Source organism: Gymnodraco acuticeps, unplaced genomic scaffold (assembly GCF_902827175.1).
Source record: "Gymnodraco acuticeps unplaced genomic scaffold, fGymAcu1.1, whole genome shotgun sequence".
NCBI lineage: Eukaryota > Metazoa > Chordata > Actinopteri > Perciformes > Bathydraconidae > Gymnodraco > Gymnodraco acuticeps.
This window is the reverse complement of record NW_022990558.1, coordinates 479,242-491,667: the sequence shown is the minus strand read 5'-3', so window position 1 is coordinate 491,667 and position 12,426 is coordinate 479,242. Positions and strand designations below refer to the sequence as shown.

Below are 12,426 nucleotides of genomic sequence, written 5' to 3'. Positions count from 1 at the left end.
CTATTATTAGCAAACGTCAAGGAAGTTAGAAATCTGCCCTGCGACACGCTCTACAGAAGGAATGTAACGCCTAGTGGCTTTTGGATTCAGATATTACAATTCAGTTCACATACAGACAAGTTTAACCAACTCCAAATATGCTAAAGTTCACGCAACTCCTAAGAAATGCTTAGAAACTGATGACTTTTTTCTTTTTAAGTTTTAGCTTCAAGTTTTTAGAGTTCACTTTTATCATTTCTTATAATAGCCCACAGCTGTCAGCATCAACTACCTTTTTTAATTTCAGAGAAAGCAGTTTAATTAGAATGGATAGCTGCTCCAGTGGTGTTTTACTCATTTTTATTTGAATTTAAATAACAAATTACATTTCTATAGCTGAATTAAATTAGTTTTGCCTCTACTCCCATGAGGTTATTTCCTTGTTTGTCACCCTGAGAGCGGCTGCAACCTGACACAGACGCATCACTTACACTACACTACCTACACCTTTGGCCTCATTGCAGTCAGTTTCTCAATCAGTAAGGATTCCCTCAGTATTCATCGTTCAGAAGGTTTTTATCATCTGCAGTCGTCTCTTTATCTCCAAAACAAACATACAATCTGAATATAAAAACACAGAATAAAGTAGCTATATCTTAATAATCAGCCTGTTTCTCAAGCAGACGCAGGATGTATGGGGCTGCTAGCTAACCGCTAACGTTAGCTCAACTCTTTTCTTTGAAGACCCCGGTATCTGATGATTTGAATCCTTTATCCAGCTTAGTTTAAATGACCAATATCTAAAGCATATCTTAGAAAAGTTGCTTTAATTGGATAAAAGGTCAGTTTATGGCTATTGAAACGAACCACTACTTTAATTTTAAAGCAGATTTCAATATTTTATGGAAACGTTTGGGCTAATATAATACATTACTTAACAACATATACAACATACAGTAGGTCATCATTTTTTATCCGGAAATGTTACATTTCAAACTTTCTAACCAGACCTAATTTGGAAACAGCCACAGACAGAAGCAGAAGGGACAGAAAAGAAAACAAACAACTAGTGTCTGACGCATTAGTGATAAATATGATCTGTTCCGACTTTAAAAAGAAATCTATCATTATGTAATTATTTCTTTAGTGTGTAATTACATAACAGAGCTGGTCACTAGTTTGTGTCAAACAACAGGTGGAAGTAGTGCATTGGTTGGGGACTATTTTTAAATGGCGGATTAATCCACGTTTGGTACTCTTATGAGTGTTTTTGGCAGCAGGACAGTGTATGTGAGATTTAGTCAGAATAAACAAAAGTGTTCACAGTAATGAAGACGCAACAGTATGACTTATTGATGTCTTTTTAATAGTTGTTAACATCAATGCAGCACTTTGGCACTGAAGAAAAATATATATCAGGCTTTGATACACATACTTGTACTTGTACTTGTACGGATCAATTGATTTATTGTTTTCATTCAATTTATTAAGAGTGGGAGAAATGTAGAATATTACCAAACTCATCCTTTAATACAGAATAGGTGACAAATCCTATTGATCAGTGCAGCATCAGTTACCCCACAGAGACTAGAGTATCACAGAGTGGCTTGTTTTGGTGCCGCAGCACCGCTTCGTGTGTGTGGGCGAGAGCCAGAGATGGAGCAGCGATAGATTGGTCGTAGAGTGGGGGGGGCACACAGCCAGGAGCTGGCTCATGTGTCCCCTCAGCAGCAGAACGTGGGCAGCATTGTTTTGGGTTGTGCAGGCTGTCAGGTTGGCATGCTGCATTATTTAACAGACATGAGTGGGCAAAAGGGGGAGGCAGAGTAAAAGATCGCAAACACAGAGACTGCTAATGGAAGCAGGCAGGGAATCTGCTGAGCTGTGAGTTAAGGAAGCACAATTTGGTACCAAATCATTTAACCACATTGTTCTCAAGCACATACTAAAGCCTTGTTTATGTGATGGTTCTACTGCAGAATGAAGAACAATCAATGTAGCATAGCAAAAACCCTGCAACAATCTAAAGGCAACACTTTTCATTTTAATACATTTTTTATTGTTATCTTCATGTTTGTCTGTTTTTATTATTGCCATTATGTCAGTTTGTCAGTTAATAATAATAATATTGTGAGCGATGAAACCCTCTTTAATGGTCTCACATGCAGAGCACACAGCACACAGTGATGTGTTCTCTGCTTTTAACCCATCCTAGTACCAGGAGTCTAGTACTAGGAGCAGTGGGCAGCTATTGTACAGCGCCCGGGGAGATGGAGTGAGATGGGAAGGGGGTTGTCCGGTGCCTTGCTCAAGGGCACCACGGCAGGGCAGGAGGTGAACTGGGACCTCTCCAAGTAGCAGTCCACACTCCATTTTTAGGTCTGGTCGGGGACTTGAACCGGCGACCCTACGACTCCCAGTCCAAGCCCCTACGGACTGAGCCACTGCCGGAGTTTGTCCATTACTGGGCCTCATCTTAACCCACAGACACAAAAGCAGATTTTAATTTAAAACAAGGAAACATTATCTTTTTGTCAGTGTATTTAAATAGTTTTCTGAAATACAGACAATTTAGATGGGTAGATATATATATATTAGGGCTGTCAGTCGAAATATTTAATCGCGATTAATCGCATGATTGTCCATAGTTAATCGCGATTAATCGCAAATTAATCGCACATTTTTGATCTGTTCTAAATGTACCTTAGAGGTATATTTTTCAAGTTTTTAATGCTCTTATAAACATATGAGTGGACAAATATGCTTTATGCTAATGTTTATTATCATTTGAACAATGACAAATATTCTCATGAATATTAAACACAACAACCTCTGAACATTACAAATATTCGCCTCAATTCAACCTGGAACCTCTCATTCAATAATACAATACAAATGGTGTGTGTGTGTGTGTGTGTGTGTGTGTGTGTGTGTGTGTGTGTGTGTGTGTGTGTGTGTGTGTGTGTGTGTGTGGTGTGTGTGTGTGTGTGTGGTGTGTGTGTGTGTGTGTGTGTGTGTGTGTGTGTGTGTGTGTGTGTGTGTGTGTGTGTGTGTGTGTGTGTGTGTGTGTGTGTGTGTGTGTGTGTGTGTGTGTGATGGATCGTTGGAGCTCACACACCACTGCACGCTGTACGCTTTAGTCAACTGGACATCATTATCAATGCGCAGGTCACTGCATTGGTACAAACTCATCTATACCGCTATGCTTGGACTGCTGCCCCTCTACATATCCACTTACATATCACACAAACAGTACAGCTATAGACTAAGATCTCAACATTACATCACTCTGTCCGTCCCCTTAGTACGCACGGTGCTTGGGAAAAAAGCCATATCGTACTCTGCCCCCTCGACCTGGAACACACTTCAGCAGGAACTGAAGCTGACCACTTTGATACCCATCACGGATTTTAAAGTCATTTTAAAAAAGCTGGAGAAATCATCTGTGTGTGTTTGCACCTGCTATATCTAACTGCTGTATATGGATTTTAATGACTACTTTTTACGATGTTGTATTTTAGTGTTGCCTCTGTGTTTAGTGTCCTGTCTGTCTGTAACTTTGTGTGGTAGTGTTACCACTGACAGGTCTCTCTTGAAAATGAGACCTTGTGTCTCAATGAGATCTACACCTGTATAAATAAAGGCTAAATAAAAAAATGTGCAACTCAAGGCATATGCTCGAACGGGAGCTGCCTGGACGCTGCAATCATGTTGCGCACTATCCGTGCTGAGTGTGCTGACTTTTCGTACAATGTCCCACTGTCTGGCTTCCTGCATAAAGTCAAGTGCTCGGCGCAGTTGTGGCGAAATGTCGCTCCTCTGTTTTCATTTAAACAGCTCCATATCCGTTAGCGCAGCTAGCTAGCACCAGATGCTAACAACAACAATGCACGTAAGGTCTCTCTCTCGCTCGGGCCACACATACACACACCCTCCCGGTCCTCCCAACAGCCAGTCGGTGCCTGCCGGTGAGCGTGGAAGTGTGGTCTGCCACAAGCGGGCGGCAGGAGCGGGGCTGTCAGCATCAGCTTGTAGATGGTATTTTAAACTCGATGCGCTCTGAAACTACGGGGCGGCCGAGGAAAAAAAAGACACATGCGTTAATCGCGTTAAAATAATTAGTGGCGTTCATTTTTTTTTGCGTTAACACGTTATTAACGCGTTAACTTGACAGCCCTAATATATATATATATAAATACAGCTCTGGAAAGAGACCACTGCACCATTATAATTTTCTCCGGTTTTACTATTTAAAGTTACGTGTTTGAGTAAAATAAATGGCATTCAACAGACACCGGAATGGAATGGCAGACGTACATCTAGAGATTAAAAAAAAATCAGAGCTGTATATATATATATATATATATATATATATATATATATATATATATATATATATAGATATATAGGCTAGATAGCTAGATTGATTGATTTTTGGACTGATTTTTGTGAGCACACTGCCCCCATGTGTGTACATACGGAGAAGGCATAATACAAGTTGTATCTCATACATGTCTCACAGGACTTCATCCAGATTTACCTCAAAACTCAGTGAACACATCATTAATCGTCCTCTGTTTCACTCTGCCCGCTGTGAGCTGATTCTAATTCTCACTCCTCTCACTGTGTTTCAGGTGTGTGGAGAGAAGAGTCGCTTTGAGAAGCTCATGGAGTATTTCTGCCATGAGGACAGCAACATCGACTTCATGGTAAAGCTGGAAGCAAACAGAACCAATGATACAAACAATCATCCAATAACACGGCATGTGATCAACGTGAAGTCTCACATATACAAACAGAGAGGATATAACTTGATACTAATGCTGGTCATGTGATAGTAGAAAAACTGATGCTAATCACCAGCTTATTGTAGTTAAAGTGGAACCACCTCTCATAGCAGTAAGTAGTTAAAAAAAAAAGGTTAAAATAAAAATTGTATAAAATATATTTTCAGTAAAACAAACTGAATCGGTATTGCCTGGTTAAAAAAAAGAGGAAAAAAGAACATTTAAGAAAATGCATTTCGATTTTGTGGCTTCAGAAGTTCCCTAATAATAATAATAATAAATTATATTTATATAGCGCCTTTCAAGGGACCCAAGGTCGCTGTACATGGTGGACAAACAAACAGACAATCAACGGGCAAACCAAATAAATAAATAAAGGAAGCCGGGGGACCAGAAAAGGGCTAGGGCCCGAAGGCCAGGGTGAATAGGTGTGTTTTTAGAGATGATTTGAAGATGTCCAGGGAGGCAGCATTACGGATCTCGGCAGGAAGTGCATTCCAGAGGGTGGGGGCCGCAACACTGAATGCCCTGTCACCAACAGTTCGGAGGCGAGAGCGGGGGATGGAGAGCAGGCCGTGTCTGAGGACCGCAGACTCCGAGAAGGGGTGTAGGGATGGAGGAGGTCCGATAAGTACTGGGGGGCGAGGGAATGGAAGGACTTGTACGTGAGGATGAGTGTTTTGTATTGAATCCGGGACTTGACCGGCAGCCAATGTAGGTGGATGAGGGTGGGGGTGATATGGTGCCATGGCTTGGTGTGGGTGAGAAGCCTGGCGGCAGAGTTCTGGACGTATTGGAGCCTATCCAGGGTTTTGCTGGGAACCCCGGACTCTAACCATGCATTCTATAAATACAGTTTACCTGGCTCTGAAGTAAACTAAACTGATACAAACTAAAAATAGATAATTCAATCTGTAATACAAATTGTAACTTCATAACGATTCTAATATTGGTGTAAAGTCTGATAAATGTCTACCTACTGCCTGTCATTTAGCTTTACATACTTACCCTCATCTGTAATAATTATCAACCATAATATTGGCACCTGTAGTTAAAAAGTATTTCCTCTGTCTGCCCACCAGGTGGCCTGTATGCAGTTCATCAACATCGTGGTGCACTCAGTGGAGAACATGAACTTCAGGGTCCACCTGCAGTACGAGTTCACCCGCCACGGGCTGGATGAATACCTGGAGGCAAGTGTGATGTTTGTCCATTTAATAGTTTTATTTATTAAGACTCAGAATAATCTATTGGATAACATTGATGTAGTCCCTTTGTAATTTGTTAATCAGTTACAACATGGCAAATGTTTTAATCTTTTTTAAATGTCCTGTTTGTGCAGAAGTTGAAGTTCACGGAGAGCGACCGGCTGCTGGTACAGATCCAGGCATATCTGGACAATGTGTTTGATGTGGGGGCGCTGCTGGAGGACGCGGAGACCAAGAACGCTCTGCTGGAGCACATGGAGGAGCTGCAGGAGCACAACACACAGGTGGAGACACACGCACACAAACGCACACAGGGTTCGTAGCCTACGGGTGTTGGAAATCCTTGAAAATGCTTGAACTTTTATGAGGTGTTTTCAAGGTTTGAAATGTGCTTGAATTTTGGGAATGGTGCTTGAATTTGGGATAAAGTGCTTGAAATTGTAAATGCTTTCCTTCGCTTTTTAGATTAAAAGAAAATAAAGAAGTCAGAGCGAGCTTAATTGCTTCGCTTTTACATAAAACAGCTCTGCACCGGCCTTCCCGCGCTATGGGCGTGACCTGCAAGTGTTTTCGTTACGTGTGAACTGGGCATTCTGATGAGAGTGATAGATGACAGTGTGCCAGGAGGTTGCAGTTTCAACGAGCGTTGGCTAGCAGAAGACAAATACAAGCCATGGCTAAAACGAGGGTCAAGCCCACGAGTAGCCTCCTGCAAAGTTTGCAAAAAAATAATTTCAGTTGTTCACGATGGGAGAGTCTGAGCTGACGAGCCACATGAAAGGTACGCCGTAGTAGAGCATTTTAGATTAGGCTAACGTTGCATGTTACGTTTGTTTAAGCTAATGTTAGCAAGCTGAATAGCGAACTCGATGAGGGATAATAATAATAATTGCAGGGGACAATCATTTCAGAGGAGCATACCTATGTTAATATGTGCGTTACAGTCGCCATCCTCTGGTGTTCAGAGGATGAAGCACTCACTGTTGTAATTCAACCCAGTCTCACGGCATTTCGTGTTATAGTCACGAAATATAATCTATTGATTCGACACAGAACGATTTTAAAAGCAATGTATTTCTACTGGTAGTATGTTTCGTGCCTAAACCAAATGTAACTTGCTCTATCGAAATCAGTCACATTGAACCGAAGACACATTTTCGTTTGTATTACTGGTCTGGGGGAAGCTCGTGTGTGTGTGTGTGTGTGTGTTTCCGTTTCCCGGGGAAACACTCATAAGAAACACCGGCTGTTGTTATGCCTGCTGTGCCGTTAAGTTACTCCGTTCTCCGCTTGTAATTAGGCCGTTACAAGCTTCAAAGTTGTATTTATCATCTGAATTTGCTGAAACAAGTTTAATATTCTGAAAGCCAAGACTTTGTTTATTTGAAAACGGATGAAAACAAACTGTCACAGACCCTGCCGTGTTATCTATGATTACTATACGCCCTTACTTCATAATTTCAGCGGAGGGAGGGGGAGCGGCGCTGCGGAAGAGCAGGGTGCGAATTGAGAGGTGCCTCTTCTTCCCTTTACAAGCTTCAAAAATGTATTTATCATGAGATTTTGGCAATAACAATTTCATATTCTGAAAGCCAAGACTTTGTTTATTTAAAATCAAACAAAACACCCGAACCCTGAAAACTATTTTTTTTACACAAATCCACGTTTATTTTTTCTAAATGAGCCGTTGCGACTTCCGATAGAGCGGGTCACAAATAAGAAGGAAAAAAATATACACAGATTTCAGTATTCTGAGGCTCTGAGCCCCATTTATTTTCCTCACGGACGGCAAAAAAAAGCCAGACATTATACGATTTAAAATAAAATCAATAATCGTGGGTTGATATTGAGTAAGAACCATAGACTGTGTACATAAAAGGTAAGAACATGTTTTTATGAACCACACAGCTTCCGGTCTTCCAAGACCCGACCGGACAAAAAGACGCAGGCACGAAACATACTACCAATAGAAATATATTGCTTTTAAAATCGTTCTGTGTGTCACGAAAAAAAGGGGAAAATCGTGTTGGTGAACACGAATCAATAGATTAAATGTATTTCGTGACTATAACACGAAATGCCGTGAGACTTGGTTGCGTAATTAGACCTTAGCTTGTTATTATGTTGTTATAAATTATAAACTGAGGATTTGACCGCATCGCTATGGTTGATACTTTTAGAAACAGGCTTTTATTTAAAATCTTGAAGTATTATACAAGTAAAACTACATTTTGCTTTAATCCCATGTAACTGTAGAATAAATACAGTCTTCCTTTGAAGATGTATAAAACAGGTGTCTTGAGTAGTCAAAATGATCTACAAATCATTGTACACATTTGTAAATATTATTTTCCACTTGTTACCATTGTGAGTCTATTTGTATGCAGCTCTGCGTGATTTTGTGGCTACAATTCAGGCTAATACGCTACCAGAGGTGGAATAAGTCAGATATTGTACTTAAGTAAAAGTAGAAGTACCAGAGTGTAGGGAAACAATCAAAATGTTCCTCAAGTAAAAGTAGAAAGGTGTTATCATCAAAATATAGTTAAAGTAGCGACAGTACTCATTGTGCAGATTGGTCCATTTCAGAATAATAGATATGATGTGTTTTATAATGATTGATCATTAAAGTGTTCTCAAAGCTGGTAAAGGTGCAGCTAGTTATTTGGCTGATTGTTTTAGGCTCAGCCAGGTTATATGGGATGCCTTACAGATCTACTTGTCTACTTACAGATGGGTCACTCATTTTGAAATATTAAACTTTCAAAACTTTTAAAGTTTTCTTTTCTTAATTTTTCATCCTCATTTAGAATGCTATCACGAAACACACATTTGGTAGTGGTGGTAGTGGTGGTAGTGGTGGTAGTGGTAGTAGTAGTAGTAGTAGTAGTAGTAGTAGTAGTAGTAGTAGTAGTAGTAGTAGTAGTAGTAGTAGTAGTAGTAGTAGTAGTAGAAGTAGAAGTAGAAGTAGAAGTAGAAGTAGAAGTAGAAGTAGAAGTAGAAGTAGAAGTAGAAGTAGAAGTAGAAGTAGAAGTAGAAGAAGAAGAAGAAGAACCTTTATTTTGCCAGGAAAATCAATTAAGAACAAATTCTTATTTTCAATGAGGGGGGTTTGTAATAGTGTCCCTGAAGGTGCGGGGGGGAGATAACGGTCTCCATCTTCAAGGTTTTTTGTATGATATTCCAGCTATCAGCTGCTGCAAACTCAAAGGCGGAGCGGCCAAAGGATGTATGGGCTTTGGGGATCTTTAGCAGGATGCTTGTAGCTGAGCGTGCGTTGTGCGTCGGGGGTGGGCGGAGTTGCAGTAATTGTGTGAGGTAGAAGGGGGTGAGGCCTAGGAGTGTTTTATAAACAAACATCAGCCAGTGGATGTTGCGCCTGGTCTCAAGAGAGGGCCAGTTTGCCAGAGAGTACAGATCACAGTGATGTGTCCGGTAGGGGGCATTGGTGGCGAAGCGGATGGCGGAGTGATACAGAACGTCTAAATGTTTGAGAGCGCCTTTACACGCCGAGGGGTAGATGGTATCACTGTAGTCGAACAGAGGAAGGACAGTCATCTGGACCAGAGAGAGTTTAGCAGATTAATTGAATGAGGAGCGATTCCTATATAGAAAGCTGAGTCTAGCTTTAACCTTGGTCTGAATTTTGGAGAGATGTTCTGAGAATGACAGATTACTGTCAAACCAAAATCCTAGGTATTTATAAGATTTAACTATTTCGAGGTCCCGGCCATCGGCGGTCACAATAGTGCCAGTTTGGGAGGCACCACTGTGGCCAAGCCACATGATCTTGGTTTTAGTGGTGTTCAGGACCAGGCCAAGGGCAGAGAGATGTGAAAACTATCCTGAAGAGTTTTTAGGACGGGGAAGGGCCAGCAGTGTACAGAATTGTGTCATCGGCATATAGGTGGATAGAGGAGTTGCCCACTAATTTCTCCATGTCATTTATATATATTGAGAATAGGATGGGTGCTAGGATAGAGCCTTGTGGTACTCCCTTAGAGATGGATAGGGGCTGTGTCATCAGATTGTCAGATTTTACACACTGGGTGCGCATGGACAGGTAGCTTTCAAACCAGGCTATCGATTGGTTAGTGACACCAATGTGCATCTAAGCTTTCCCAGAAGCAGTTGGTGATCTACAGTGTGGCAAGATCGATGAAAATGGCAGCACAGTATTGTCTGGAGTCAAGGACATTGATGATATCATTTAGGACTTTAAGAGTCAACGTCTCACACCCATGACCTAAACGGAACCCAGACTGCATGTCAGATAGAATATTGTAAGCCTTCAGAAACCATGTTAGCTGTTTGCAAACTAACTTTTCTAACACATTCGCTATACAGGGTAGAATGGATGATAGCAGTTGGGATCAGCATGGTTTCCCCCTTTAAACATAGGTCGCACTGAGGCTGCCTTCCAGGCAGAAGGTAGCACTGCTGTCTGTATGGACAGATTACAAAGGTGGGAGATAGCTTCTGCAATAATTGGGGCTGCAACTTTAAAAAAGAAGGGGTCTAGCCCATCAAGACCTGCAGGTTTGTTGGGGTCAAGTTTACTAAGGACCTCCAGCACATTGTTCTCACTAACTTCCTGCAGGCAGAAGCTGTGACATGGGGCTGCGCTAGAGGGGCTGGGTGGCAGAGTGTTGGTGGGGGGCTTAGGAGGCGCTATAGAGTCAAATAGGTTCCCACATTTAACAAAGTGCTGGTTAAAGAGCTCTGCTATGCGCTCATTACCGGTGACTACTGTATCCTCAATATGGAGGGAGTTAGGCAGATGAGAGGATGGGGGTTTATTCTCCATCTCTTTCACTGTTTTCCAGAATGTCCTTGGATTGGATCCACAGAGGTTGAATTGATTATGGAAGTAATCAACCTTGGCTTTGCGGATAGTCTGTATAGACTTATTTCAAATTTTCCTGAATGATAGCCAATCGTCGTGGGATTTTTTGAGTTCTTGAGGTGAAGCAGTTCAGCTAAATCTCGGTTGAACCAAGGACTGCATCGTTTTTTTTTTATGGGAGCGTGTTTATTGATTACCATACCAAAGGAGTCATAAAAGAAGGACCATGCAGCATCGATGTCAGGGATCAGGCTAATTCTGTCCCACTTGATAGCAGCCAGGTTGTAGAGGAAGGCTTGTTCGTCGAAATGTTTCACTATTCGTCTGCGAGTGGTAAGGACTGGCTGTTTAATTGAGCCGCCATTACGAATGCAGCCAATGAGACAGTGGTCACTGAGACCGCTACAGAAGACGCCAGTGTTGTATCTGTCAGGGTTATTTGTGAGGATGACATCAAGGAGGGTGGCTTTTTCTAGATTTTTTGTGTCATACCGTGTAGGAGTGAGGATAATCTGCGAGAGATTAAGAGAGTCCCATTGTTTTTGGACCTGCGCAGGAGGGTTGAGCATGTCCCAGTTTAGATACCCCAGTAGCACAAACTCAGAATGAGTGTGGGGTGCCAGGAGGGTGCTGAGAGCAGGTAGGGTACATGCTGGGGCAGAGGGTGGGCGATAGCAGCCAGCGACTGTCAGTGTAGAGCTATTTGCCAGTTTAATGTTTACGATAAGTAGGTCAAATTGTTTGGGGACAGATTTTCTAGTGGCGATAGAACACTGGAGGTGTTGCTTTGTGAATATAACTACTCCACCAGCTTTAGATGATCTATCCTGCCTAAACACATTATAACCAGCGATGCCGATGTCAGAGTCTGGGTTATTCTTCTTCAGCCAAGACTCAGTGATGACAAGTACCTCCGGATTTGAGTACTTTTATCTGGTCAATTTTTTGGCAGTAAGCTTCTAGCATTTACATGTAGAAAACCTAAAGCTTTATGAGAGCAGAAGTCAGGGAAACTCAGATCATTGTGACAAAGATTGACATCAGGGGCCTCATTTATAACGCCTTGCGTATGATTCACGTGGGAAGGTTGCTTACGTAGTACAAAGCAAAAAAATAGGTACAGAAATGTTCCGACATTTTCTGATTCACAAAACATTGTGTACCGGCGAGGGAAGTGTGTATGGCACCCCCTACGCCTGTTTCCCTTTTATAAATCACAATCGACTCGAAATGCGGCGCAGCTTTTGCGGGCTTCACGTAACGCCCATATTTGCCTATAAATAGTCAAAGAAACGCCCATTCATTCATTTTGACTGACTGCATGAAGAAGATTGCAGGAAATGACGACAGAACAGCTAAAAAAAAACATCTCACACCGTGTCAGATTTTGGTTATTTTGGGGAGGTCGAGATAAATCATATTGTAGCGTCTCGCTACAGGAACACAGGGAGGCTTAGTTTGTCCTTTATCCGGGAGTTTATTGTACAGATCACAGGTTACTGTTGGCCATAACCACGCCAAAACAATCCACTAACCCTGTCGTATTCTCACACTCCGTCACGTCTCCCGCTAGCTCTCTCCTAGCTTCCCGCGTCCCTCCCCCCAG

General features: G+C 41.8%; 1 protein-coding gene across 1 annotated transcript in view; it reads left to right on the top strand.

The window, feature by feature from the left end:
* Positions 1 to 12,426, top strand: part of LOC117553551 (formin-like protein 1) — a 73,984-nt gene that overhangs the window by 29,405 nt on the left and 32,153 nt on the right. The window contains 3 exon segments of the mRNA XM_034227546.1: positions 4,614 to 4,688; positions 5,849 to 5,959; positions 6,109 to 6,258. Of these exon segments, the coding sequence (XP_034083437.1) occupies positions 4,614 to 4,688; positions 5,849 to 5,959; positions 6,109 to 6,258 (336 nt within the window).